The 21,842-nt window shown below is 41.9% G+C and overlaps 2 protein-coding genes across 2 annotated transcripts in view; one reads left to right on the top strand and one right to left on the bottom strand.

Moving 5' to 3' along the window:
* Positions 1–19,205, top strand: part of LOC103380936 (beta/gamma crystallin domain-containing protein 1-like) — a 19,856-nt gene extending 651 nt beyond the window's left edge. Inside the window, exons 3-23 of the mRNA XM_025056626.1 lie at positions 48–1,432; positions 1,747–5,110; positions 5,314–5,487; positions 6,330–6,368; positions 6,980–7,098; positions 7,450–7,606; positions 8,223–8,362; positions 9,363–9,489; positions 9,774–9,809; positions 10,020–10,162; positions 10,294–10,417; positions 10,735–10,880; positions 12,519–12,645; positions 13,497–13,526; positions 13,620–13,732; positions 14,360–14,492; positions 14,634–14,773; positions 16,417–16,540; positions 17,045–17,203; positions 17,851–18,013; positions 18,558–19,205. Coding sequence (XP_024912394.1) covers positions 48–1,432; positions 1,747–5,110; positions 5,314–5,487; positions 6,330–6,368; positions 6,980–7,098; positions 7,450–7,606; positions 8,223–8,362; positions 9,363–9,489; positions 9,774–9,809; positions 10,020–10,162; positions 10,294–10,417; positions 10,735–10,880; positions 12,519–12,645; positions 13,497–13,526; positions 13,620–13,732; positions 14,360–14,492; positions 14,634–14,773; positions 16,417–16,540; positions 17,045–17,203; positions 17,851–18,013; positions 18,558–18,646 — 7,032 coding nt within the window. The 3' untranslated portion in view covers positions 18,647–19,205. The remainder of the gene's footprint in view (positions 1–47; positions 1,433–1,746; positions 5,111–5,313; positions 5,488–6,329; positions 6,369–6,979; positions 7,099–7,449; positions 7,607–8,222; positions 8,363–9,362; positions 9,490–9,773; positions 9,810–10,019; positions 10,163–10,293; positions 10,418–10,734; positions 10,881–12,518; positions 12,646–13,496; positions 13,527–13,619; positions 13,733–14,359; positions 14,493–14,633; positions 14,774–16,416; positions 16,541–17,044; positions 17,204–17,850; positions 18,014–18,557) is intronic.
* Positions 18,866–21,842, bottom strand: part of LOC103380937 (reticulon-4-interacting protein 1 homolog, mitochondrial-like) — an 8,591-nt gene continuing 5,614 nt past the window's right edge. The window contains exons 8-9 of the mRNA XM_008313082.3: positions 20,826–20,921; positions 18,866–19,892 (exon numbers count right to left, since the gene is read on the bottom strand). Coding sequence (XP_008311304.1) covers positions 19,692–19,892; positions 20,826–20,921 — 297 coding nt within the window. The 3' untranslated portion in view covers positions 18,866–19,691. The remainder of the gene's footprint in view (positions 19,893–20,825; positions 20,922–21,842) is intronic.

Raw genomic sequence — 21,842 nt, 5'->3', positions numbered from 1 at the left:
GTTTTTTTTTTTTTTTTTTTTTTTTTTTTTTTTTTTTTTTGGTTTAGTCTGAGATCCCAGAGGAGCAGCCAAGCACTGGGGTCTTGGGTCGCATTGGGAGCTGGTTCTCTCCATGGAAAGGGAAAAGTCCAACAAGTCCGACAGAAAATGAGTCACCGACGAGTGATCAGGATCTGAAAACAGAGGGAGCCAAGGAAATTAAAGAGGAGGAGTCTGTGGGAATCCAGGCAGGGGACCAAGACTGGAAGAAGAAGAAGGAGGAGGAGAAGGACCATAACTCCAGGCTCGATCTGGTGGGTCTCCCAAGAGACAGCTTCTTTTGTGAGGAAAAGGATGCCACGCAGTCTGCCCACAGACTCCACTCTGCTCTGAGCTGCACTGAGAGAAGAGAGGGTGGTTCAAAAGAGGAGGAGGAGGAGTTAGGGTGGAGGAAAAAGAGAACAGGGCAGGGGAAGAAGGCAACGGAGGAGAGCAGCAACGGTACTTCTGCGAGCGGGAATCTTGAGAAGAATGCCAGTCATCTGACACGTCACTCTTCCTATTTCAAACAGGGCAACGCCCAGCTTCAGGCACAGACACAGGCCCAGACAGGCAAGACGCTCCATGTGTACCTGGAGGAGACCAGTAGTGTGATTCACTGTGGCAAAGACCATCACTTTGGACAGGAAGTTATCCGCACCAAGGTCACAGAAAGCCTCCAGGTTCGTTGCAAGGCCAAGTCGTCACTCAGTGTAGATTTACATCACAGCTCCGTAGGTGCAGAGAGCAAAAGGACAAATATTAAATCTGAGGCTGGGGCCCAGAGTTATTACAATGCTTTAGTGGGAGTGTCAGAGAAATCAAACAAAGACTCACAGTCAGAACCAGAACCTGATAGAGAACAAACAGAGGAGGACACAATGGGGCGTAAAAATGCTGCCAGGCGCAGACACAGGAAGAATTCTCAGGGTGATGGTGGACAGAGTCCCCTGTCCCCAACACCAGATAACACAACTGGCCCCAGTCCTGAGGGCAAAAGTCCACAAAGTCAAGCTAGAGAGCTGTATCTAAACTCCTCCCCCAACCTCACCCCTCAGGCCTCACCTACAGGAGTGGAAAATGACGCTCCATGTGACAAGCAGCTGGACAACCTCCAAGGTTCAAACTCAGTCACTGCCGACACTGCAGCAGGTGAAGTTGATGGAGGAGCAGACATGGAGGACAGCGATAGTATTTACATGGTAGAAAGGAAGACGGAAACACCAGAGTCCAAACGCAGGAGTATCAAGGTTTCCCGGAGTGAGGTGAAGCTTTTCAGAAAATGTGTGCCTTTGAATCCCGGCCAAAGTCCAGCAGAAGACAACAAACAACAACATTTTACATCAGGATTTACGGTCGCCAAAAAAGAAGAACAAGAAGGAGTAAAAAAGGGAAAAACAGAGATTGATGCAAGGTGAGTCAGAAAGAAAGGGAATGAATGGGAATGTTGTTTGTACTGTCACACCTAGCAGCATTAGCAAACATTATGACCCACATGTCAGGCTCTGGTCTAACACATCACCACGGCCACTGCTTGGAATGTGTGTTTACAGCTGTGGGTGTAATATTACAATGGGACGGAGGAGTGAGTCATAAAACAAAGTACAGTCCTGTGTATGAATCAGTTTGTTGCACAGAATGCATTTTATGATAAAGATTTATGATACTGGTGATACTGGTTATATAGAACTCGAAGACAATAATTTTTAATCTCTTTTATTTTTCAAGACTACCTACGCTGACGAAAAAAGAAGAAGAGCCTAAACCAGTCGTCAACAAACTTGCAGATAAGATCGGCCTCTTCGAGCGCCAGGGTTTGGTGGGAGCTCACAAAAAGACCTTCCAGACCCCAAGAAGTGCCGACGTCTCCCCGGTGAGAAAAGTCACAGACAGACTGAAAGCTGAATATGAGCTGCCAGCCCAGAGATCCAAATCGGCTGATCGTCAGGCCACGCCGTCCAGATCTAAACCTTCTTCACTGGTGGAGGAGAAATCACTGTCAGTCAAGGAGCGAATACGAAACTTAACAGAGGCGTCAAAATCTGAGGCTAAAGCAAAAACTGTTTCTTCGCCACAGCTTCCTCAAAAGACAGCAATGACAGGAATGTCTAAAAGACCTGTGTCATCTGTGGCGGTTGCTGCATCTCATTTGAAAAAACTGGACAGTCAGGACCAACTAGATGCTAAAGAACAGATTCAAACAAAAGAAATGTCAGGAACGACATTGAAACCTGATGGACAAGATGCCGAGTCTGTGAAGACGGATGTTTCCATTCCAGAAGTGGAACCAACAGACCGGGAGACCTCAAAACAAGGCAGAGAGAAAGATAAACCCACTGTCTCTAAATTTGATAACACTGATAAAAGAGCAGTTGATCCTTCAGAGGCAACTGACAGTGTAAGCCCACAGTCCAAAGGTCCGAGCAGAACAGGCTCTCGCTCTAAGAGAAGGAAAAGCAGAGAGCCGGCCAGCCCAAACAGTGAAAACAAAGCTGCAAGTCAGCCAGAGGCCACGGCTATAAAACAAGAGCAAGTGGAAGATCCTGTGGTGACCGTGTCGGCCTCTGGACAGCCCACAGACAAAGTCTCATTACCATCTGATAACGCGTTGGAAAACAAATCAGGAAAACAAGCAGACGTCGAACAAAAACATAGTAAAAAGGATAAAGGAATATCAGAAAACCACAAGACAGCTTCAGGTACAGCATTTACACAGAAGAATAGTGACAGAACTGTCAACAGACCGGAGGGACTGCCTGAGGCGTACGTCGACAGGGAGGAACCTAATACTGCTCGTTATAACGGTGCAACAAGGGCGCCCATTGAAAGGGAATCCGTTATATCAGCCCAGAAAGAACAGGAGGAAAAGGTAGAGAGTGGCAGCCTTGTACTCACACAGGAGCAAAGTAAACAAGCCTCAAAGGACAGCAAAGAACCTTCATCGCCCTCCTCCCCCACTCAGTCTGTTAAAGAGGGTCCTTCAATGGAACGTGAATCACCTGCCGAACCCCCCCAAAAAGAGAAAGAACCTTCAGTGCAATCTGAAACTGAAAGTCAGAAAAAAAAAAAACGGCTGCCTCAACACAAAGACATTGAACCCGACATGGCTGAGAGGAAGGGCGGAAAAAAAGAACTGAAGGGAGGATTTAAAAAAGCAAATCTGGGTGAGAGGAAAGAGAGAGAAAAAACAGGGCAGCTTCCTCACGGAGACAAAAATACCACTAAGTCCGAGACTTCTGTGAGTGACCACAGTAACACAGAGAAACAGCCGAGTGTTGCTAAGCTGGATGAAACCAACACCGAGGAGGTGGTGCTCACTGCTGACTTAGAAAGAGCTAAAAGAAACAACTTAGAGCAGGTTCCACAAGCAGCTCCAGACAACAGCCTGACATCAGTGGATGCTCCTGGTCAAATACAACCTGACACCACCACGCACACGCACCAAGAAAATGTTTCCGTTCTTGCCGACCCTCACACTAATGAGGCTCAGAGTTGGACAGAAAGACATAACAAAGGGCCTAGGAGAGCAGAAGCGGCTTGTCAGTTAGAAACAAAGCCTGTGGAAATGTGTGGAACAGGAACTGAGCCAGCGACTGCCTCGGCTAAACCTCAGACTGATTCTGTGTCAGTGGAAAAAATGGAGAGTTCACTGTATGACTCACACAGAGGTAATGGAGTTACACTCTTCAGCTCCGAGCCTATTACCGAGGCAACTGCTACAGCTGATGAGGTGTCTGTAAAAGCCAGTAATGATTCTCTGCCGAAGATGGACAATATGGAGAACAAAGTGTTGTCTGTTGAAAAGGTTCCTGTTGTTTCTTTTCCTGAAGCTGCAAGCACCAAGGGAGGAAAGCAGGATGATGGAAGAAGTATTTCAAGTGTCAAAACAGAGGACAAGTCCTCAGGGGGTGTAAAAGAGCTTGCATCCAGAACTTTAGATGTTCCTCCAAGTCTTTCTGTCAGTGGCATTTTAAAAGCCACAGATTGTAATAAAAGTTTTGATTCATTACCACAAAAACTTCCATCCTTTCCTAATGGTGACTTGTTGTCACAAGCACTTATTATCAAAAAGGATCCTGCCAATGACTATGCAAGCCAAAGTCCAAAAACATCCTCTACCCCAGACACTAAAAAGCCAAGTCCAGATTCTAGCCATCGTCCTGCCTTGAGGAAGCTTCACATACCAAGGGGACTTAGTAAGGATGATACTTGTAAACAACAGGATGCCCCCTCTAGCTGGCTGGATGTGGACTTTCCCAAACACAAACTTAAAGTTTCAGAGCCAAGGCTGACCTCAGCTGGAAGTGAGAGCAACCTTCTGGACAATTCTGGAGAGCTGGATGATCAAGATTTTGTTGAGAAGATCAAGAAACTTTGTGCCCCCTTCTCTCTCCCACCCCGCAAACACAACTATCTCCGACAACCTCAGCCGCCCTTTGCCATGCCGGCCATCAAGGAGGACCGCTTCGAGAAGATTTTTGACCCTGAGGAGTTCCAGTTTGGCTTAAGGAAAAAGAAGCAGTTCTCTTTGGACACGTCTCCAAGTATTTTAGCCAAACTCCAGGGTTTGGATACCAAGTCTGGTCTAAAGCCAGCCAGGGCCAGCTTGGCTGATCGAAGCATGCTCCTCAGTTGCCTTGACACAAAGGATAAAACATCAGTCCAGACTGAGGTGGATGCCAAGGAGGAGAAGAAAGAAAAAGTAAAGGTGAAGTCTCGCTTGGAGGGAAGCTGTGTCCTCAGCAGTCTCAGCTCTTTTAGTTTCACAGGGATGAGAAATGCAGCACAAACACAGGCAGAATCCTCCAGCTCAGGAGAGGTGTCCCCAAGCAGAACACCTCATCAAAGCCCCCCACCTTTATCCCAGCCTCCACCCACCCCAAGTCCAACCACCTCAACTCCAGTTAAAGAGATACCATCACTAAGCCCCAGGGAGGAAACCCAGCCTGCAGGGGCTGTGGCCAATGACTCAGGAGCTTCACTTCCTTCCTTCAACGACATTAAGCTGCCAGATTATTTGGAGAAGTATCGCCACCGAGAACCGGCCATCCCCGCAGCGAGTACACAAGACCGGGTGAAAGTCAACATAAAGGTTAGTTTCCTGTTTTTGTCCTATTTACTTCAAATGTTGTTCTTGTTCTTTTCTTTGTTTTCATCAAGCAAACGTTTCACTCCAAACATTCCTCACACAAGTTCTAGCAAGTCTAAGCCAAACAGAGTCAGGATGTAACCAGCGTAAAACCAGAAGTTTCTAAAGTTTTTACAAGACTTAACCGACTTCTCACTTTGTATTAGGTTTGTGAAAACATGACCACTCTGGTTTCTGGAGGAGAAGCAGATCAGGCTGTGAAACCACCGCTGTCTTTTCCTGACGCTGCTCCTCCATGTTTTCCTGTCATTCCACCAAACATTAACACTACACGGCCCGAGCAGCTGAAGACTCTGCCGCAAGCGATCCCTGCCACACATGTGAGTCTGTCACAAATGCTGCAGTACTGGACAAATAACACTGCTGTGTCACTAATTATTACATGTGGACAGTGTAGATTATATGCTATGTCACTGGAAACCTTGCACAAGGTGCAAGTTTGCCTGTTAAACACTGTAATGAATAGCTATTAAAACAATGTAAAGCATTCACAGCTATCTCTAAAATTAGTGCTGTTAAAACTTGTTATTACAGAGGCTGAAAAATAGACACTAAGTTTTACAGTTGAGCACAAAATGTCCAGTTTGGTTACACACAAATATCTCTGTCATGTACTGTATGCTGTGCTACGCCATAATATCTATCTACAAGAGAGAGTAAAAAATAAGAAAAATGTAAAAAAGTTTAAATATATTTACCTAAAATACACATAAAACGTGATAAAGGTTAGCTGAACTGTGGCAATAATTAAGATAAACACGAATAAAATGGTTTAATTATTCCAGGTTATCAAATCAAGGCGATGGGTGAATTAGCAGAGAGTGGACTTGAAGCTATGGAAAATGGAGTTTGCTAGTTAGCTTTTTTGTTCTGTAAAGATATAAAACTGTAACGACTGGTGAAATGTTAGCTAGTAGAGTTACAGAATTGGGCCTGGAAATGATTGAAAGTGCCCTTAAAAAAAGTTCAGTCAAAAATATCTGCTCATCTGTGCTGTGAGACAATAAAAATATTTTAGGTAGCGTTGTTCAACAGTTGGCCGTGGGGCCTGAATTTGAACGCACCTGATCTGAACATTCCAGTGTGAATCTGTTTACTGATTAGTTCAAAGATATTTTTATGCACATTTTAATGCTTTTTTTTTCTCCCTCATTTATTCCAGGAGAGAACTCCCAGAGGCTTCCACAAGCGACCAGGAAAGGTACAGTAGATTTAGCTTTGCCGTCTCTGAACCAAAATAAAAGTCTTGGAATCTCGTACAGAAAAAGTCTCTGTTCTGTGAAAAACATCTGCTTCTCATATGCTGTTCTTGGGGGTAAACAAAATATGAAACCCCCACTGTTAGGCAACTTCTCAGCTGTGTGTGATTACAGTCACATAGAATTCTGTGCTGCCAACGCAGTCAAAAATTTTGCTGTCTGTTTGATTCCACTTTGCACACACTCCTCTGGTGTGCAGCGATTCCAGATTCTTTTTTCCTGTATATATTTCTTTGTATCGTCTGCTGTCACTGGCATTAAGAAATACTGTGTGTGCTGACATTTCAAAGTCATTTATGTCATTTGAGGTACCAGGAGTAAGTAGAGCACGAGGCTCTAGTTATAGTTATTATTTTTTTAAGTTAATTGGTGGCATGTTTAATAAGAGAGAAATGCAAGCTTGTACCTACTTAGTTCTTTCGCTGGAGAGAGCTTGTACCTACTTAGTTCTTTCGCTGCACCCAGTGACTCAAACTACAGTATGGAATAATGGACTGCATGTACCAATCATTTGTCCTTTTTACAGTTCAGTTTGTTTTTCATTTTCACACAGATGGTGTTATTTGAGAAAGCAGAATTTAGCGGCCAAGCGTATGAGATTTACAGGGATGTATCAGACGCCACGTGTCTCCAGCTCTCGCCTCTTATATCTGTCAAGGTTATCAGAGGATGGTAAGTGACAACACTTGTCCCAAAGCTTTTAGGGCAATACATTTAATAACAAGATGTAAAGTGAAATGTAAATGATTAGAAGAATCGTACCCTTGTTTGAAGTCTAAGGGTCCACAACAGCTCCTTTCTACGTTGCAAAGAAAAATACATGTAAATATTGAATTATGACAGTGATAGGAGAGGGATTTTAAAAATGGTGTCAGTCTGATTGTGTGACGCATAAATATTAAAGAAATCCACACAGCAAGGTTTTGTCTTATATTCCTTGCACCTAATGTTGGAAATGATGCGACTGTATTTCCACGAAACACTGCTTGCAATTAATTATGTTTTTATAAATTCCCACCACAGCTGGGTGCTCTACGAGAAGCCCGACTTCCAAGGTCGCTGCATAGCCTTGGAGGAAGGAGGAATAGAGCTGGACAACATGTGGGCAGAGGTTGATATGGAGACAGAACCTCAGAACCTCCCACCAATGCAGATTGGGTCTATAAGACATGCTGTCTGGGTGAGTGTGCTGGTCCAACACTTCTACCATTCCTACCATTCTGTAACTGGAACTTCAGACTGAATCTTGATCTGGACTCCATTTTGCATTTCTCTATAAACTTAGTATTGGCAGTTCGTGAATACGAACTTAGTATTTGCATGATTTAAATCAACTCATCTCCCTGAGGATCGGTACTGACCCCATGTCCTTTAATTTGTTGCTCTTAAAATGTCATATATTAGTCATACAACAGTCATACAAAGACAAGTACGGTCTTGTGTTCACTTATTGTCATTTTCTAATCCACATCAATACAGTTGTTATTAATGTACAAGAACAACTGGGTGAATGTGGGACCAAATAATCTCACTGACCTCCAGCGACACTATAATGTAAAGAACAGCAGGCGTCAGTGCTGGCACTGCAGTACTGACGCCTCCTGACTTGTAAATAACTGTGTTTTTGATATTCAAACCATGATTCCTCCTGACATGTAAATAACTGTGTTTTTGATATTCAACACAGGAAGGCCAGTAATGAGACGTTGGTTATGTTTTAATTAAGGGAAATGGTTTAAAGACCAGTCTGTTCCTCTGCTTGTAATTCACACACTTGCTCCCCTGGCTGTGTGCAGGATTACAGCTTACCTCACATCGATCTGTTTACTGAACCGGAGGGCCACGGCAGAGTAACACCTTACCACGATGATGCGATAGAGACAGGCTCATTCGGCATCCCGCTGAGCACCGCTTCCATCCAGGTGCACTCTGGCGTGTGAGTATGACCTCGCTGCAACAAGCACACACACCAAACAAATTATAATTAAGACGCATGCGTCAGCTAGTGTGACTGATCAGAGAGATGTGGAGGCAGTTACCAGGGGACAGGGTTTCATTTGATTTGTGTTACAGTCTAATACTAAAGAGAGAACAGGTAATGAGACAATCACAGATGGTCTGCGGTGACTTCAGTCTCCCTAAAGGAGGAGACTCTGGAAACCCTGTCTGCTGTTGAGCTGTTATTTTAATGGGATTCTCTCTGAGTCTGGCTTCGGCAAATAGCTGAGGGACAATAATCATTAGTTTACCCCTTTGCTCACCGGTGCTTCTGATCTGACTCACCAAAGAGTTCCCTCTTCAGGAATGTCTTTCCTGCTGTTGCACGTCAAAGAAACAGGGAAAGTGGGTGTGGCTGATATTTGGAAAATTTGGAGGGGTGGAGACTGACAAACAGATAAAGGTGTGAAAAAAAAATTGGCAGGGAGGAATGTTTTTTTACACACACACAAAAAGGCAGACGCTAGACATTTGTGCCCTGCCCCTGAGGAACACACTGTTTTCCCACAACTATTCATGCAGGCTTACCTTGAGACCTTGGGTAGAAACAGAACATTTCAGATGTGTCACAGCTGAAATGTTTCATTACCATTGGGTAACGTGTAAGATATTGCTATTTGATAATCAATCTAGTACTAATAAAAATACCTAGAAAAGGCTAGGATATCTGTGAAATTGTATTTGAATTTAATACTTACAGTAGTTAGTCTTCTGTGCAGCTCCCTGTGAGATGCTCCTGTCACCCACCTACACTTTCTTCGTCTTTTCTTCTAACAGAGAAAACAGTAAAACACAAGGGCAGTATCATTGCAGACAAATACTTAGCGAAAATCATCGTTCAGTCTTGTTATGACCCAAGTATACAACCTTTCAAGCTAATACATCAAATCCAGTGATGTAAAACCAACGGAAGAAGCTTTTTTTGGTTTGTTCTTCAGGTGGCTGGTGTTCAGTGACCCAGGATTCCAGGGAATGCTGGCTGTGCTGGAGACAGGAGTCTACCGTTTTCCAGAGACCTGGGGGTTTACAGCACCTTTTGTTGGATCTCTGAGACCACTCAAAATGGTGCGTGTGCAACAGTTAATGTTCTTAGTCATCTTTATGTTTTTTTTTTTGCATGTAGTCGAGACAGTCTGGCACAGGAGATGGAGAGACGGTTGTTGTTATCTTGTTTAGAATGAGTAAAAATAATTGATGTATTGAGAATTAGGTCTAATCCCAGGTTGCTGGGATTAACATTGAAGCAATAGTGTGTGAATGAATTGTAATAAATTATGGTAATGTCACCTAATGGAAGTGTGAAGAAGCAGTCTGACCTTAAATACTTTAACATGTGGTCTGTCTTTTAGGGCGGCTTTAAAGTGGAAAATCCCAGTGAAGTCAGGGTATGTATTTCTTAATTTTCTATTTTATGGCCCTATAATGTTGTATTTATTTACCAGTAACACTGTTATGTTGAAACTGTGCAATACAAGTTATTCTCATGGCATGAAAGGTTAAATATCCTATCTTGGTATTTTCAAGACCTTGATTTCCTATTGTATTTTTCTAATTTAATCTCATCTAATTTAATCATTGTCTACCTTTTACCTCAGGCATTGGTGTATGAAAAACCGGGCTTTGAAGGAGACTTTTTGGAAATTGACAGTGAGATTTTCAGCTTCTCAGAGAGCGATGTTGATGAAAGTGAGAATTTGAACTTTAAGTCCATCGGTTCTCTGAAGATTCTTGGAGGACTGTGAGTTTTTACACTTTTTTGTTATGTGTTTTATTTTGTAAAAACAATACTGCAAAAAAAAAAAATTTTATTTTGTAAAAACAATACTGCAAATGGTGTCATTCATTTCCATGTCGACTGTCGACCTGCAGCTGGGTAGGTTACAGTCTGCCAGGGTTTGAAGGCCAACAGTACATACTGGAGGAAGGAGAATACTTGGACTTTAATGACTGGGGAGGAGCAGAGCACCTATTGTCACTGCAGCCAGTTCTGTCTGTGAGTACCTCACTACAACCTCCACCCACATTTATCTAACATACAGTAATTAAAAAAGCAACTTTAATTTTATGGGTGAAAGGTTTGCTTAGCTTTTAATGTGTATTTCTTGATATATTTTATTTTATAATAGCATGAGTGCCCACACAAACAGAAATAAATACTGAGAGGAGGCATTAATTAATGTCACTTGATACTTTTTTAAACTTTGTTATAGTTATTATTATACAGTTTAATTAATGGGATTTCAGAGTGGATGTTCTTCTCATTTTCTCCAAAATAATATTTTATATCTATCTATTTTATCCTTGATACAGGATTTTATGTCCCCACACATTAAAATGTTCAGTGACAAAGATTTTGGCAACCTGGGAGCCAACATCGACCTGACAGTGCCTGTCATTAACATGGACGACAGCGACTTCGGCATGAAAACACGGTCGATTGATGTCATGAGTGGTGTGTAAGTGGTGATTATTTTACTTTTTTTTAAGGCTTAACACAGAAAAATAAAGGTTGATTTAATGCCTTTGTTAAAGCTATTGGATTGTTTGAAACACGCACAAATGTTGTGTTGTGCAAAAGTATTTCATTAAAAAAACAGTCCAGTGTTGCAGCAAAGTAAGCTCAAAGTTATCTAAAGATATGAAACATTTGTACATGTTAGTCAAAATAAATATATACAATTTCCAACATAACATACAGAGAGTTAAGCTAAATACCTCGTGTATTTAACTGATAAAACAAGTTAGCCTCAATAGCTACAGCATTGCTAAATTAGTCATTTGTCTGTAGCTCAGTTAGCTAGACCTGGCAAAAAAGGTCTAGCTAAAAAGAAAAGGAACTCAGAGGAAGTTTATACATTAAAAGTTGAAATACTACTCAGAGTTACCTTAAAAACCAAATGAAATTGTGAAGAAAATAGTTTAAATAAGTGAGCTCAGCTGCTAATCACTTACCACAGCAGGTGGAAAATCCAAACGTGCTAACCAAGTAAGCAGCTCACTGGTTGGCTGTTGATTGGCAACCCTGGCTTAGCCTGCTGATTCAATTCAGGTGAGCATTGGCTAGCAGTAGCTGCTAACTGCTAGCCATAGCTAGCATGAATCAGCAGACAGGATGCTTTAGCAGTTACCTGCTAAAATGTAATTAAAACACTAATTCAGGTTAAGCAAGAAGCAGTAACTTTCAAAGTTTTGTCTTAGAAATTCAATTTATGATACTATTTTACTTCTTTACTACTTATTTTGAATCTTATCCTACATTTTATTTAAAAACAAACATAATCACTTTTGTTTCTTCTCACCTCTGTTTCTCTGTGAGAGTAAATGATTTTTCCACACAGTTTTTCTGCAGATAAGAAATAGGAGCAGCAGATTTGTGCAATTCTTCTCGTGGTTCAAAGCTGTTTTTTTCTTTTTCAGGTGTGGAGCAGTTACTCTGCCACACCCAAGCTGACAGGTCCAGACTCATGAAGTCTTTTACAACTGTTTGGTCTCCCACATTTTACGACCTGTCAGTGAAAGTCATTTTCTCAAACAGGCTAAATGACTCCACTAAAGCTAGAGAAATAAATATTATTCTAGGATGTGTCTGATAATCTTCTGCACAGTAGAAACATGAACTATGAACTAATATTTATAATTATTATCCCTGTGCTGGATCAATAAAGTTCAACCTAAACCTTAGTGGTAGGTTATAAAAGCTTAGGCAAAGGTTAACAATAATAAACAATCTACAACAAGTCTTTTTTAAATCTGTATACATAATTACTGACTGTCACAGAGGTTATAAAGGGCCGTCTGGTTTCTGTTCAGAGATGCTAGGAGAAACAAAGCCAGAGGTAAATCACAAACATGAAATGCAAAACATACTAACTAATGTACTAACTTCCACCCTGGCATTAGTCACAGCCTCACCCATGTTGTACACCCACCCCTCCCCCCCATAAGCATATGTCTGGTTCTGTGCGGTTGTTAAAACACAAACACAGAGAGAAATGCAAACACAGACTGTTTGTATGAGGAAATAACTGATGGCTCAAATCCACCCACACGCCAAATAAATCAATTATTCCAACATTTTGTTGTTTTCTCTGCAGGTGGGTCGCCTTTGAGGAGCCGGGTTTTTGTGGTGAGTCCTACATCCTGGAGAAAGGCCTGTACGGAAGTCCAGAAGACTGGGGCGCCCTGCAGCCCAGAGTTGGCTCTGTGATGCCAGTCATGCTGGTAAAAGTCTATACCACAGCACACACACACACACACACACACCTTTGCCAGGCAGTGTCATTTAGGTCAGGTAGCTAAAAGTTAGCTGACATTTTTAGTACTTAACACAAACATAAAGATAAAAAAAGAAAGATTAAAATAGCTCTGTAATACAGTACACAGCACACATACACACTGTTATACACTATACACACTACACATTCACACTGTTACATAGTTGGCTGTAAATTCTATTTAAAAGTTCCTAAAAGTTCTGGGGCAACATTCCTTTATTCACATGTTTGTTTTCCTTGGATACTAATTATGGGATTTTCCAACAGAATGCCTGTAGCTCTGTTCTAAATTTTCCCAGTTATATAACCACAGTTTGGCAAAACATGTTCCACTTTTACAGATTAGATTAGAATAGATTACACTTTATAGATCCACTTTTACAGTGGATTAGATTAGAATAGATTACACTTTATTGACCCCACACCAGGGAAAATGACAGCAACAACAGGACAGAGTTAGAAGAAGCAGAAGTCGTAATGTTCGTGTTAGTGTGATAGGATTAAAACTCTCTGTAGATTATTACTCAAACTACAAAATCCATGCATAAAAAGCAGCAGATTTATTCTCCTGGGGCACATGAGGAAAATTCTGGTCACAAGACGGGAAGTGAAAACATCGCCACAGTGAGTCATCCTGAAACTGTGCTGCAGTTGGATAAAATTACTGCGAAGTGACTCAGGTTTTCAGGCCTTTTCCTCCAAAGCTTGGAGTCCTATTATCTGCTCATGACACACTTACATACAAACAGCTGTAATTTGAGTTTTTTTAATGAGCCTCGTTATGTTCTTTGTTTTCAGGATGATTTCGAGAGAGCGGCCAAGTTCAAGGTAGGGGATAATAACGGCGTGTGAAGAACACGCCTTCCTGACCTCAGGCTGTTTTCAGTGAGTAACTGTTGTGTTGTGTTGTTTTCACCTCAGGTGCAGCTCTTCTCTGATGCAGGCTTTCAGGGCTCCGTCCTCACCCTGGAGGACAGCGTGCCGTCCCTGCAGGACTCCTTCTCTGTGGCTTCCTGTAAAGTAGTGGCCGGCAGGTGAGCTGGAAATGATTCTTTCATGTGTTCTCACCCTTTAACAGGTCACACACGGTGGGTCAGTTATTATCCATGCTCTGGTTCATGCTAAACTACTGGTGTGGGAGCACCAGAACTGATGTCAATCCTTAGTCAGGGGAGGACTGCACCTCCTGTAACTGCCATGATCCAATCCTCTAAGATTTAACTTGTATCTACATCAGACAGAATTTCAAGTTAAAGCTAAGAAATTAGCTGGAAGATAACGTTACGTATTTGCCCAAAAGATCAGTGATGTCCTTATCATGAATTAATGGAAAAAAATGGCCAACAAAGCAGCTAAACATTGGCCTATAGTGGAGTAAAGGTTGACTGAAATAAATAATAAAAATATTGTAGATTTAATATCTAGTATGTTAATAACATACTTAACCTTAACCAACAGAATAACAAAAGGTTGGCCAATTGTTAGCTAACAGATAACAGAACAGCACCAAAGAAAGAAACAACAAGTAGTTTAGGGTCAAATGTCAACTCAAATCACTGATGATCAGGTTTAAGAAAGAATTGTCATTGTCCATAAAAACACTTCACAAATGTCTCTGTCTCGTTCTCTGTCTGTGTGTGTGTAATGCCAATCAAACCCAGCTGGTTGGTGTTTGATGGTGAGGACTTCACAGGCAGGATGCACGTGTTGGAGGTGGGCAGTTATCCAGACCTGAGAGCAGTGGGCTGTGATGAGGGCAGCGCCTCCATCAGATCACTACAGCCGGTTGGATTTGTGAGTTTCTGCCCATTCACTTCACTTATTCTTCTTCTACTCCTCAGTCTTGTGCTGCAGTATTGCACGTTTTGCTACATATAAAAACGCTTTTGTGGAGTTCATTAAATGTGTCTCTCCTCTCTTTCTGTCACCTCACAGGAATTTTCGCTGCCTTCCATCACGCTCTTTGAGCGCTGCGGTCTTCGGGGAAAGAGAGTGGTACTGACTGATGGATCGGTCAACCTCCAGCTGTCAGAAGGCTGCAGCAGAGTACAGTCTGTGCTGGTGGAAGGAGGCATGTGAGTACAGCGTGACAAATATCTGTTTGATGTGACGATTCATCCGTGAAACCTCGCTCTCTTTGTGATGTGAACGCAGCACAAGAAACAGAATATTAATATCCCCTACAATTTTCCCACTGGAGGCTCTGCAGCATCACAACTAGTTTCTTTTAAAACTTCTGATGAATTCCTGCGTTGGTTCTTATCATGTTGAAATATCAGTGAAATCCACTTCAGTTACGTTGTATGAAAAAAAAGCGGCACCTGTCTGTGTTTGGCTCTGTTGATGCAATAACACAGATAATGATGGAAAGTTAATCTCAGGAGACAAAGCAGAGCACTGAGAGCTTTTAAAAAAATATCAGTCTGTGTTGGCCTTCCTTCATTTACCCTTATCAGGTTTATCAGGGTCAATCCCAGACGCTGTATAATATCCTGTTCAATCACTTCAGCTTTCAGTCCAACAAATAACAACAAATCCCGTTTTCGGCATTTTTTTAAAAAAAAAAAAGTATGTCATATATACTTAATATTTCAGGATCAATCCAGAACTGTCAGTCAAACAATATAAGATTTGCCTTATGAGAAACAGGTGGGAGGATGACATGTGTTACTGGAGGCAGACAGCAGAGCTGGCGCTGCAGATTATTATCTACAGTATATCACAGAGTGACAGGGCTGACAGCTGGAAACCTGCTGTTGATGTGTGAGATTCAGGCTGGAGATGCGAGTGCACGCTGAGGAAATAAAAGGGCACAGAGCGATCCAGGGCTGACGGTGGAGTGGCACATTCATACTACAGGAGCGATGGGAGAGTGGCCAAAGTAAAAAAAAAAAAAACCCACAGAGATTAAAGGTTCATCTGGAGAGCTCAGCACATTTAGAGCCATTAACAGCAGATGCAGCTTTGCAGTGCTGTTCCCTGCATGCCAAGTGATTTTTTTTTCTCATTATTTAGATGTAAAAAAAAGGATGTTGCTTTCTCTATATTTCTGGAATTTTAAAATTATTATATATATAAGGATTGTGGTCAAGCTGTGGAAGGAAATTAGTGAAAATGGAAAAAAAAAAATCAACTCAAATCACTGACTGATTTGAATTGTTTAGGGCTGGATTAGACCAGTAATGTAAATGATCCGGACCTCATTTAAACTATTTTTAAAGCACTTTTGGATTTCAAAGGAAACCAGTCAAATTAAAGGTCCTATTCTTGTAGAATTCAAATGAAAGTTTAGTCAGTTTTCAGTCTTTTATGGCCTCTGAAAATGAAGTTGTTATCACAAAGCTCACAGTCGATTCATTTGTATTTGTGTTTTTAGACTGTAAAAATACTGTGATGCTTGAAACGTTTCAGATCAAATCACTACTCAACTATCTACAGTCCCCCCCCCCCCCCCCACCCCCCCCCCCCATCTCTATCTAATCGAGGAAATCATTTTCACGTCCTGGGTTTATTTGTGGCCCACTTCCAATCAGCTTACTGCCTCGGCAGCCGATGCAAAAGGGAAAAACAGAGGAAAAATAACTGCTTTAAATTATATGTTGCCTTACAGTCTGTCTGCGAAGCAGCAAGTATTTGAAGAAACGCATTAGCTTTAGAGAAAAGAGCCGTTTCTCTGCTGCTTACGCTTCATCTGTGATGCTCTTTTCTCTGCTCCCAGCTGGGTTCTGTACGAAGGCATCAATTATCTGGGGGAGCAGATTTTACTGAGACCTGGGGAGATTCTGGACTGGAGGAGCTTCAGCAGCTGGAATAAGATAGGCTCCGCGCGACCTTTACTACAGGTAAATTCTAATGACCCCGTCATGACAAAGTCGTTTTGATTTTAACAACAGGAAATCAGCGCTCCATTGTGTTAGACGTCACAAATAAGCAAAAACTCAGGGCGAGATGACCTTAACAACTGCCTTTGAAATGGACACAATGGTTTTTTATTGCTTTAAACTTGCAGGAAATGTTTCAACCTGTCCTTGAAAACACAGTCCATCGATCTTTAACTGCCTAAAGTTAGCTAAAGCCAAAAACTTGGCTAATATATAGTCCAGAGGTAAGTAAGAGTTAGCCTAAATATAATAAAATATAATATATATACTTTACTCAGAAATAAATTTAAAAAAGAGAATAAAAGAAACCTGTATGAAGACAAAGTCATGAGGCTCAAGTTAGAACGGTAATCATTTTCAACATTTAACCACTAGCACTAGTATCTCATATTCTGATTTTTAAATAATATCTATGGAGAATTATAAAAGATTTAAGAATTTTTAAATTGTATTTTTCCCGAGCAGAAACAGGCTCACTTCCGTTTGAGGAACAGACACAGTGGGTTGATGATGTCAGTGACGGGCGACTTGGACGACATCAAACTGCTGCGGATACAAGAGAAGGAGGAGACGGACGGACTGGAGCAGATCTGGATTTATCAGCATGGATTTCTACACTGCAAGGTACACCACACTGTCGCCATATTAACACTGCTCTGGGGTCAGAGGTCAGAGGTGGTTCTACATGGGAATAAACACTATGAATAATTAATAAGTTGACACTGGTTTATATTTCATACCTGACCTCAGCCTCATACCACTGAATCCATAATCTGGGATTTGGATTGGAGTCTTGTGATTAAATAAAATGAATAAAATGGTCAGAAATTCTACCACAGCACGTTGTTTGTAACAGACAAAATGATTTTTTTTCACCTCACTAATTAAATTCCTCCTTTGGAATAAAACCATTTCATCTGTCTTCCTCCTTTATATTGAGTCTAACTAAAGGTCAGTGAGAGGCAGGAACAGGCTTTCATCATGTTACAAGACTGAAAAAAAAACCCACTGCTGTATCAGAGCATTTGAAGTAATTTCCATGAATGTTGACCAAGGCTGAGTCATTTGATCCTGGCAGGAACATGAATGGGATGATTGTGTCCTTTTCTACACAGAGACAAAAGCCAGATGGGTGTTTGTTCAGTGTGGGGCCGGACCAGCCCGAGTCCCCACCTTCTTCTTAATGCCATCGCACAATAATTATAAAAAATATATATATAATTATTATGACTATTATGACTATTATTATCTGTTCCTTTCTTTGTGTGCAGCTGCTGGAGGAGTGCCGCCTGTGTCCCAGTGGGAGTGTGATCATGGCAGGGAGCCGTGTGGGTCTCAACCCACCGCCTGACCCACAGGTCCACTTGTGGAGTATCACGCCTGAGGGCTTCGTCAGACACTTCTCCACAGCCAATCTGGTTCTGGAGGTCAAAGGTGAACAAACTGATTAAAACTCCACAACTTAGAAGAGAGGTGGGGGTGTACACCACCGACCCCCCAGGATATAAAAGTCAGGCACTGTTTGTCTTACAGTCGTTTGTCTACTTGTTCAACATACAGTATTTGCTTGTTATTTTGCATTTAGCGAGTCCATAATGAACCCATTGTTGAGGGCAGAAAGGGAACGTGAACATATTTCTGTAACTCATTTATGCCTTTAAGTCGTATTTAAACTCAAATTATTCCATATTTATATGCAACAACAAACCCCCCCTCTCCACCCCCCCCAACATCTACACATCAATGACTAAAAAATCCTGCACTTGTTTGTATCACACACTGCTCATAAAGCTGTAAGTAGTGCCATCTAGTGGAGAACAGAAGCCCCTTCCAATAAACCACCGACAGGATCTCGGCGAGAAAAGCTTCAACTTTTTAACAAAAAAAAAAAAAATTGATAGTGGATATAAAACTGTTTATGTGACGTTAAAAAATAAATTCACCAGAATTAATATTTTTCTTTTTTTCTTTCTTTTAGGAGGCAAAGACTACGACAAGAACCAGGTCATTCTGAACTCACTTGATCCTAAAAAACCCCAACAGAGGTGGGACGTGGAGATTCTCTGAGGACCTCTGAGCTGCTGAATAGGAAACTATTATTATGAATAATATTATTATTATCATTATCAGAGGCTTTGTTTAACTGAACCACAGTGGAGGTACTACAGAGAACGATAAAGTGTTTACTGAAAAAGAACGAATAGCTTCCAATGACGACGTCAGTGGGTAAATCGACGGCTAAACTTGCACAAATGTAAATGTAAACCAACCAAAGAGGCATAAAAGTCCCATCTGTTTTTTTTTTTTTAAACTTTCAAAAAACAAGTTCGATGTTAAGTAACTCAAACAGTGTTAACACCTGCGCCATGTAAGTGATGGAAACTGAGCAAGAGGAGGAAAAGATGAGTTTACCTTGAAAAGTCATTCACCATCATTTAATCAATAAATATACACAAGGCTATTTTGGTAACCAAATATTAAGTATTTTACGTGTCAATAAATTTGCAAATACACTGTACAGTAAAATGAGAGCTGTACTTTTTGTAATAATGTTGAAAATAAACCTTTATTTTCCTTTGCTTGTACTTTCCCAATAATGAAATGAAATATAAAAACCTTGCTCAATGTCCTCTGCACTGCTTTTTCTGGTACGATATATATAAACAAACTGACCACATTAAAAAATATTGACTTATTTCTCAGGTGTATTTAACATTTTTTACGCAACTGTTGCGTCAAAAAATACCCCAGAGTAACTGTAACTGTAATTTCCTGCTAGGTAACGAGCTGGAGTACCCCTAGTGGTACACAAGGGTATCAAAACTCTAAACTGATTGAGTGCTGAATGAACAGTGACACCTCTAGGTGCCAGAGTGAATTACAGACATGTTTTGGGGCATCTTTTGAGCCTTATTGATAATAACTTTAACACAAGAGTGTGTGGTTTAACAACACACGAAAACACACGCTCATAGCACATGCTAAGCACGCTTAAAGTCTGACAGTTAGCTGCAGCGCTTTGTTTTTTTTTTTCTGCCAGAAGCAGAAGTCAGGAAAACAAAAACAGACTTGTACAGGTGAACCAGGTCCCAGTGGCTTCGACTCTGGTCTGTTATGAGGCTGGTTTAGCAGTCTGTTGATCTCCCAGGTCTAAATCCACAGTGTCTGTGCCCATGTTCTGCTGTGCAACCTCACTCTGGTCGTTCTCCACCACCTGGACCACGGTCTTCCCTCTGGCGTGGCCCTGCTCCATCTTCTGAAAAGCCTGAGGAACCTGGGTGAAAGGAAACTGAGCTTCCACCACCGGAAGGATCTGTGAAAAAAACAAAAAAACAACTGAAAGCCAAAAACAAACACTGATTAAACGATGTTGGGTGGGCGGAGCCTTTCATCAGTCAGCACAAAACATTCCGACAGGTCTTCTACTATCAGAGACAACCCTGGGTACTTAGAACTTTTTTGACAAAGTCAAAATAATGGATTAAATTCACCAAACAAGTAAATCATAAATGATTGTGTTTTCTCATTAGTGCTGATTTTAGGACTTGTATGTAAGAAATGTTTACCACAAATACGAGCCTATCTTTTTTAAAGCTCCAACTGTGGGAGGGTGAGGGAGGCGCTGAGAATGTGATGAGGCTGAACAATCCTGTGCAGCTTCATCCCTCAGCCCTTGTTATTCCGGTCAGCTTCCCCTTTTCTGGTAACAATGGACGAGCAGTACAGTGACGTCCAGCCGGAATTCATCAGGACTTCTCAGTGAGAATAGAACACGGAGTGTTAGTGTGTGGTCACAGTGACCTGACACTGGTATGTGTGTGTGTGTGTACTGTAACTGCAGTTCGATGAAATCCTAACGACAAAGGTTTACCTACGCTTTGTCAAAGGCTCCATCATCTGTCCTAACTGCAGCTCGATGAAATCCTCACGACAAAGGTTTACCTATGCTTTGTCAAAGGCTCCATCATCTGTCCCTGCACCTGATTACCCAGCAGCCAACACTGCACAGCTTGGTGCGACCAACCAGCTCAGCAGCTCCTTAACAAAGCCACTGGGGGAGCCTTAATTGCAGACCAGTATGGTTTCCATAGCGTGTTCTCATAAAGAGCAACACAGTTCACCCTCCACACCAGCATTACTCAGCTGTGACAGAACTGTAAATGAGAAGATCTCATTCGTCCCCTCGCTCCTCACCCAGTGACACTGAGGGGTCTCTACAGCAGTACTGTACCGTACCGTACCGTACCTTCCCTGCATCCACCAGCCTCCTGATCTCATCCAGAGCCGGACCGTCTGGAGTGTAGAACGCCCAGCGGTAGAAGACTCCCTTTGACACCATCACCTGGAATGAGAATAGGAGAGGCTGTTGGTGGAAATCAGGCAGATTAACAACAGAGCAAACACTGCTCTACTCATAAATGATAAATGAATGCGTTCATGTAATTTGTTATTTATCATCTGACGCTAAGCTACCTGAATAACAAGGTTTACATAGTCAATAAACGCCCAAAGAAATCTTGCTGATCGTTCTTTGCTGCTGAGAAGCCACTAGAGGGCTCAGTTGCACTGTCACCTCCCTGGCTGGACACCACACCAAGGGTGTGACTGCTGCTACTGAACTCCAGCAGCACACTGACCAGCTGGCCATTCCCATGGACAAAGGGGCTCAGAAGCTTTGGCAGGTTACACACAAACACTGGTATTTGTCAGGGGGGAGATAGTCGACCGCAATCTGCACAAACACCTGAAATACTGCTGGCTCAGCAGCCACACACCACACACACACACACACACACACGCAGGAGGGCTAGCATACACAGAGTCTCCATCACAACTGCCACTGCTGCTCAGGACAGACTGAGTCAGTTCCTATGGCGGCTCCACCCTGTTTTTGTGGCTCCACTCGCCTTGTTGCACTAGCACTGCACAAACAGAGTAGCTGCTGTTGCTGCGAGAATTAATTCCTTCTCTTTTGTATGCAGACAGATACATTTCACCTGAAGGCTACACTTCTACATATGCAGTGGAAAACAGTTTTGAATTTAAAAATATAATAAATAAAACCAAGGTTGTTCATTTACTGGTTTTGTTACTTTTTTTTTATTTGCACACTCAAAAATATTAATGTTTTTTGGGTAATATCCTAATGTGAGCACAAATGTAAACCACTGAGGCAAGTTGTTCCTTTTTAGGGCACAATTGGTCATGTCGGGGGGGGAGGGCTAGGATCAGCTCGCAGTAGGAAAAGCATCTTCTAAAATAA

This window comes from Cynoglossus semilaevis, chromosome 7 (assembly GCF_000523025.1).
Source record: "Cynoglossus semilaevis isolate Cse_v1.0 chromosome 7, Cse_v1.0, whole genome shotgun sequence".
Taxonomy (NCBI): Eukaryota; Metazoa; Chordata; class Actinopteri; order Pleuronectiformes; family Cynoglossidae; genus Cynoglossus; species Cynoglossus semilaevis.
This window is presented reverse-complemented; position numbering and strand designations above follow the sequence as displayed.